Raw genomic sequence first — 7,238 nt, forward strand, 5'->3', positions numbered from 1 at the left:
TTGAAGAAACTCTTGGATAGCAGATAGCTATTAATATGTTTAATAAAAAAATATATTTATGATTGGATATGACTTATATTTTTGATTGGATATGATCTACAAACGATTTTTATGCACACTGTGCAGCCACCTAAAATTTGAAGGAGCTCTGCAAATATTCCCATAACTTCAAAAAAAATTCTTTTTTAAGCTGAAATTTTTTTTTAAGTAGTTAATAATATTGTATTAATATTGTAAAAAAATTAAAAATTTTTATCAAGTCGTTGCTCTGCAAGAAAATCTAGAAAATACACTCATTTTTCGAGGTTTCAAATGAGTATGCCTCCTTAAAGAGAAAAAAGAAAGGAAATTATATAATAAAAAAATATATATAAAAATATGAAAAAATAAGACGAAAAACAAGAAAAATGAATTTAGATTCAGATAACTTCTAACTTGTTTTACAAGAAGATACATACACGAACGAGGTGTTTTAGCAGTTTCAATTGCTGAGATTTCAGATAATGGTATTTCCTTGTAATATTTAGAACTATTCTCGTTCTGGAATAGCGTTATAGACTTTGTGTCAAGCCGCCAATAATGTTTCTTTCTCTATAAAAATTTATATCATAATTAATGATTAATGAATTTTTAATATGGTTAAAGATAAATAATATAGTTAAAGTTATATATAAAAAAAAATGTTACAATATATACGTTAAATAGTTTACAATATTTTTTTATATTGGCCGAGTATTAATTTAAATAATAAATTGGAAAATGGGGATTAGTTGCTACAGTATTTTTATGAATACTTACAACTGGATCACGATTAGTGAAATGCACCATCCAACCTTCTTTTAATACTTTAGATCCTCGTCTTTTAGTATGTTTTACACTTTGTACTATCCGCATTAATGGAATGTTGTTACTCGGCGTAGAACTACAGCTTTTTTTTTAAATAAAAGGAAGAAAAAGTACACATTATATAAAAATATAATATAAATAGAGCGTTCCGCAAATGCGTGCGGTACATTTAAAAAAATATGTATATGTTCAAAATATAAAAATAAGATTTAAGATTTTCTAAAAACAAAACTGGATATTACATAATAGAAATATACCTTGACGGTCGTGATTTTTGATTTTCATCAGAAGCAGCATCGTCATTACTTTGTACATGATCCTGTAAGTATACAATTTTGTTGTTAGCATTTAAGATCGGCTATTTAAAAAATATCTCTATTTTGATAACAATTGATAACAATTTTAATAAACAGAAAAAATTAATTGCATAGAGGGGGGAGGGGATAACTTACTGTATAATCATCGGGTATCTTATTCTCGTCATTTGTGAACGATACATCTTGCGGCGGAGGTGACGATTCTGTATCACTGTCAGCATCACCTTCTTCATTCCTAATATCACATTTAGTTTCTAGTTCACTGCTGACACCACTATCTGGATATTCACCTATATGCAAGCATTTTCAATCTATTATCTTGTATATAAAACTACAAAATATCTCTAAAATCATAGAAAGCATTTTACCTATATTGTCTCGCAAGTTTTCTCCTGTACAGTCTTTAGGTATTTTATCCATACACTTTTTGTGCGTATTATATTGACAATCTTTACATTGCAGGCCTTGTTTAAATATACCCTTTAATAATTTTTTACAGTGCCCACACACAGTCGGACGTGTATACGTATGTACTACAAAAGTATGCGGAATTTTTATTCGCGTTGCGAGCTCTCTTTCAACCCAAACAGGCCGTCCTCCCAATGACGGTGAAGCAGACTGTTTTGGTGTCATTATACTTGGTATGGCCTACGAGATAGTATATATTTACATACATACATACACACACACAAACAAACACACATACATACACAGCACTTCATAAATAAAAAAGAATAAGAAAAATATCGATTGCATTTATTTGTTTTTCCAAAAATATACATTAAGTAAAAAATCATAGTAAAAAATGATATACTTTTGCTCATACCAATGTACTATTATTTTGGCTTGCGTTAGATGTACTATTTGAACTGTGATTATCATCAGTAATGCTTGTTAGGCTGCTAGTGGAACCTTGACTCGGTGATCTTGGAACATTCAACATAGCTGAACTACGCCGTCTTTGACTTGTATCTTGAGAACAATTATTTGGTACTTTAATGACACATCTCTTATGATAATTCATTCCACAACCTACAAATATACATAAAATAAATCTTATAGTTATTAAATCACAAATATTATGACATCGATATATAATATCTATATGCAAGTTTGCTTTATCTCAAGTATTTATTTATCATAAATTTACCTTCACATTTAAGACCTTGTCGAACAAGCCCAAATAACATTTCACCGCAAAAATCGCAGAATGTTGGAACTTTGTAGGAATGTACTGCTAAAGCATGAGGTCGAATAGGAATGTATTCACTTGGCACTTGTGCTAAAATATTAAAAACAATATTGTTATAATTATATAAATTATATATAATCTGTATATTGTGTCTGTATGCGTGTATAAATAATCAAAACTTGAAAAAGCTGCAACTTGAGGAGCACTGAGGAGTTGAACTTACCAGTCAACACAATTTCAATTAGTGTTTCGTCAATTACTTCTGTAGCATTTGTAATAAGCTGTAAAACATTTGTAGAATTGTAATCATGCTTAAATAAAATTAATCTCTCAAATAGATGATTTAAGCCATGCTCTGGACACTTGGTGTTTATAAAATCACAGGCGAGGTCTTTCAGAGCCTTAAGAGTAAGTGTGCTACTGTCAACTGTGACTGTGTCACGTGTCAGACCAAACTGGAATAAAAATGTAACTTCTATTCCCTCCATGACGCTTTGCGATTCTTTCCTGTAAAAAATATATATAAATTTATAACAATTATATTGTATAATTATATAAAATTGTTTAAAGAATAATAATATATTTTCAAATTTATTTTATTATAATATGATGGACTTGAAATAATTTATCTTCTCCTTAGTATCAAATGTAGAAAAGAATAATAATAATAAGAAAAACAATCACATACAATAAAGAACTCTCAAAAGATAAAATACAATCTTCAATAAAGATTGAACCAAGATATCTAACAGATGTAAAAAAAAAAAAAGAAAAAAAATTTGAAGTATACATATATAATGAAAATTGCGCAAATTGCGAATTATGAATATGCAACAATATGCTAGAATATAAATTTAAAAAATAAGAATATAAATAAATTTTTATTATACTATTTGTGGGCAAGCATAATCATAATTGAGCCATTTATTAGCCTGCCATAATGCCAAAAAGAAGTTTTCATATAAAAGACAGTCTCTTATTTCCGATTTACGCTGGTCGTTTTTCATGCTAGAAAATTATTCATCGCTTTTCGTAAAAACGGCCAAATGACGGACATGCTCCAACAGTCCGAGACAATCTGACGGAGGCGGATAATTTTTTTACGGCGATCTAAAATATCCTCGATGACGCGGCTTACCCGGCAAAAAGAAAATTTCGTAATCGATCTATAATACCTATATATATTTGATACATTGTACTTTGCGTAAATTGTCGTGAAACAAGGCTAGAGAAAACGGCAAGGAAAATTGTGCAGCAATAAAATGCGTGCACACAAAGGATTCCTCGACATACTCTGAATTCTGGAGAGAGAATTGACTCTTTACATACTTGTTCGTGCGCCTGAGATGAGCTCGGACTCAGATGTACAACGCGGCTATTTTCCTTCTTTTCCTTCTTTTTATGACGGCGGCGGCATAATTGACAAAACGGTCGTGAACCAACCAGCCAGCGGTGTCATACCGTAATACATGCACGGCGTCAAGTCCATACCTGACATACATTCGCCGATGACATTTTACAGTTATCTCCAGGTAACCGACCTATCTTGACGTAAACCCTCTGACCGATGTGTGTGCGTCAGCCAGTCCAGTAATCCGCTGTAATTATTTATTTTTCATTTCCGGACCTCTATACCAGCAGCGCCCCGATAGTAAAGAATTAATCGACTTTTTACTGATTGGCTGAGATTATTTTGGCCAAAAATGGCGGAATCAATTAGAGAAAGCTTTCAGGATTCCGTTTCAAAATTTATTCCTTATGTAAAGTAGCATTCGATTCAAATCAATCAGAAAAGAAAAGCAGAAATTTCTTTCTTCCTGATTGGTCAAATTCCAATTTTCAATCTTCGATCTCAACTTCTGAAGGTGCTTTTTGATTCACGCATGATGTGCATAATACATCATTTAACGACAAGGATAAATAATGCATCATGCACATACGTCGGGCTTACGTCTATCTGTCAAACCTCTTGTCAATGAGCCATGGGGTCTATTTTTTACAGCTGAACTGGCTGCACTAGTTCAGAGTCTTCAGAGTTTATCTTTTTCTCTCCACATTGGAAGAAGAAAGATAAGCTCTGAACTAGTGCAACCAGTTCAGCTATAAAGAACAGATCCATGATGATATGAGCAGTTAATGCATTGTCTATGGATTTTATATATCTATGGTGTGATGCCATATGCCATATGAAGTTTAACTCGCGGATGCACATGTGCTGGATTAATCTTTATTAAAGTGAAAAGTTTAGAAAAAGCGCGCAATAATGGTACTGTCGCTAACAATTGATTCCAAGTCTCCTGAGATAGGTATAATGCATTTTTACATTTAATTTCTAACATTTTTAATTCTAAAGTAGAGAGAAAGAGAGAGATAGAGAAAGCAAGGAAGGCAGGTTAATGTATTCTTGATGTGAATATTTATATTTTTTTTCTTTTTTCTCAGGCTTCTATGAGTTTTTTTCACCATTTACTTTGCTTCAATATTATATATTTTTATAATTTCTAGTTTTCACTCTTATTGTATATCTGTTCGAAATATTGTCGTGTATCTCGAACAATTCGTCTCATATTTTATTAACATTAAAGACATTTTTTTCAATCGTAATATTTTATTGAATTTGAAAAAACATTGTTGAGTATTTATACACCTGATAAGATATAAAATATCGTACATTTTATGAAAAAGAATAAATTTCTTCATAATTTTATTATATATTTATTTTCTATTGTTTCATAAGCACAGTATATAATGTTATTTGTTATAGGAATACATCCGTTCTTAACATTTTTATATAAACTTAAGAAATTTTCTGAAATACTTGGAAAATATAAATATGAGATAAACTATGCTAAAACATACAATCAACTACACATAATTACAACTGCACGACATTAACCTGCCATCAATTGTACTCGGATATTCGGGTATATATTTTAAAATATAATATGAATTGTTTCACATGTACCTAAATTGATATTGTTATTTGAAATATATTTCTTATAGGATAAGTTAATAGACAGTATATGGATGTAATAACTACTTGTTACTTCTGTACTAATATTATATTATATAGTATTGTGATATGAAAGATGTAAAAATTATGATCACTTATATTTTAACTCTTTCATATAGAATTGCTGATAGTGACTGAGATAATTCGAACCGAGAATGAGACAGATATAGATATAACATGGAAAGATTTAACGGGAGATTATTCTTCCTTATATGATAATCATACATTATTAGCACAATGTAGTTACGGGATTAATCGATATTTTGCAAGAACAATAAATACTACACTTTATGGTAAGTATTTGCAATTATTTTTGTGTAGCATGTCAATTGTTGAAGCAAAAATCTAATTGTTAATATTAATGTTATTTCTTTTTAATAAAAAGTTTATGTTATACATTGAGCTAAGATATACTTTGGTTAAAAATATATAATTTATTATTTTATATTATACATCAGGTGGTATCTTCCCTCTTGAAAAAACACAAGTCGATCATTGGATGTCGTTTGCCATTGAAAAATTGGCTGATATATCAAAGATGAAGGATAATTTGAATTATCTCGATCATATATTATTAACGCGCACATGGCTAGTCAACAAAAGTTTAACATTGGCCGATATTCACGTATTTTGCGCTTTGCTAAGCCAACAATATATAAAACATTATGGAAAAAGTTATGATAACATTACTAGATGGTATAAGCATATGGAATCACTTCGTTTTGTTAAGAACGCCTTGTTACTCGTGGGAAAGTCTACATCTTCTCAAGCAAAAGATATAATACCTGAAAAAAAAGAACCTATTGCTAAAGAAACAAAGACAAAGAAACAGGAGGGTAAATTTATTGATTTACCTGGAGCTGAGATGGGCAAAGTAAAATCATATAATAAAATCACGTAAATTAATATAATCTTTAAAAATTTTGTAATAACTTGTAAAACACATTTGACACTTACTTTTTGTAGGTAGTGGTAAGATTTCCACCTGAAGCAAGTGGTTATCTTCATATTGGTCATGCCAAAGCGGCTCTCTTAAATCAGTATTATGCCGAGACTTTTCAAGGAGAACTCATCATGAGATTTGATGACACAAATCCTGCAAAGGAAACTGTAGAATTTGAAGAAGCTATATTGCAAGATTTAAAATTGCTACAAATTAAACCCCATAGGTTTACGCATACCTCAGATCATTTTGAGATATTAGAAGAATATTGTACTAAACTAATTCAAAATGGTATGGCATTTGTGGATGATACCCCAGCGCATATTATGAAGGAGCAACGCGATCAAAGACAAAAATCTAGAAACAGAACTAACTGTAAGTAACCATTTTGGCGAGAAGAACTTTTTTTTACATGTGTCATTAATTTTCTTTGACAATGTTTTAAATGATTGCTTGTTTCTGTCCTACTTTTGTAGGTATTGATACAAATCATCTGTTGTGGAATGAGATGAGACGTGGTACCCCGCGTGGTCTAGAATGTTGCGTTAGAGCAAAGATAGATTACGAGTCAACAAATGGATGCATGCGCGATCCTACAATTTATCGTTGCAAACTAGAATCTCATCCACGTACCGGAAGCAAGTACAAGTGTGTATATGTTTCTTGATATTTTTTTAGCAAAAATTTATTATATTTCGTCTATGGGAAGCATGTGCTAGTGATGGCACAACTAAACATTGATTGCTAACTTGAAGATATATTTTATCTCTCTTATCTATATTGGGTATTTTATTTATTGACTTTTTTGATGGGTTAGAGCTTTATTTTCAAATCATATATATTAATAAAATATTTTTATGTTATTATTTGTTGAGATGGCTTTAATAAATATGTTATAAATTAATTTATATTAATTTTACATTTATA

At 30.4% G+C, this 7,238-nt stretch overlaps 2 protein-coding genes across 4 annotated transcripts in view; one reads left to right on the top strand and one right to left on the bottom strand.

The window, feature by feature from the left end:
- The window catches only part of LOC115233499 (serine/threonine-protein kinase D3), a 10,650-nt gene extending 6,654 nt beyond the window's left edge, over positions 1–3,996 (bottom strand). Inside the window, exons 1-9 of the mRNA XM_029803983.1 lie at positions 3,685–3,996; positions 2,579–2,862; positions 2,314–2,445; positions 1,990–2,195; positions 1,532–1,811; positions 1,299–1,453; positions 1,104–1,165; positions 799–928; positions 459–591 (exon numbers count right to left, since the gene is read on the bottom strand). Of these exons, the coding sequence (XP_029659843.1) occupies positions 459–591; positions 799–928; positions 1,104–1,165; positions 1,299–1,453; positions 1,532–1,811; positions 1,990–2,195; positions 2,314–2,445; positions 2,579–2,843 (1,363 nt within the window). The 5' untranslated portion in view covers positions 2,844–2,862; positions 3,685–3,996. The remainder of the gene's footprint in view (positions 1–458; positions 592–798; positions 929–1,103; positions 1,166–1,298; positions 1,454–1,531; positions 1,812–1,989; positions 2,196–2,313; positions 2,446–2,578; positions 2,863–3,684) is intronic.
- A 346-nt stretch (positions 3,997–4,342) lies between these two features.
- Positions 4,343–7,238, top strand: part of LOC115233497 (bifunctional glutamate/proline--tRNA ligase) — a 9,427-nt gene continuing 6,531 nt past the window's right edge. For 2 of the 3 annotated variants that reach the window (XM_029803979.1, XM_029803980.1), the window contains exons 1-5: positions 4,343–4,661; positions 5,488–5,661; positions 5,827–6,242; positions 6,335–6,686; positions 6,788–6,959. In XM_029803979.1, coding sequence (XP_029659839.1) covers positions 4,619–4,661; positions 5,488–5,661; positions 5,827–6,242; positions 6,335–6,686; positions 6,788–6,959 — 1,157 coding nt within the window. In that variant the 5' untranslated portion in view covers positions 4,343–4,618. Of the gene's footprint in view, positions 4,662–5,116; positions 5,280–5,487; positions 5,662–5,826; positions 6,243–6,334; positions 6,687–6,787; positions 6,960–7,238 lie in introns of those variants that run through there. The other variant, XM_029803981.1, reaches the window with a different exon arrangement.

This window comes from Formica exsecta, unplaced genomic scaffold (genome assembly GCF_003651465.1).
Source record: "Formica exsecta isolate Colony F162 unplaced genomic scaffold, ASM365146v1 scaffold175, whole genome shotgun sequence".
NCBI lineage: Eukaryota > Metazoa > Arthropoda > Insecta > Hymenoptera > Formicidae > Formica > Formica exsecta.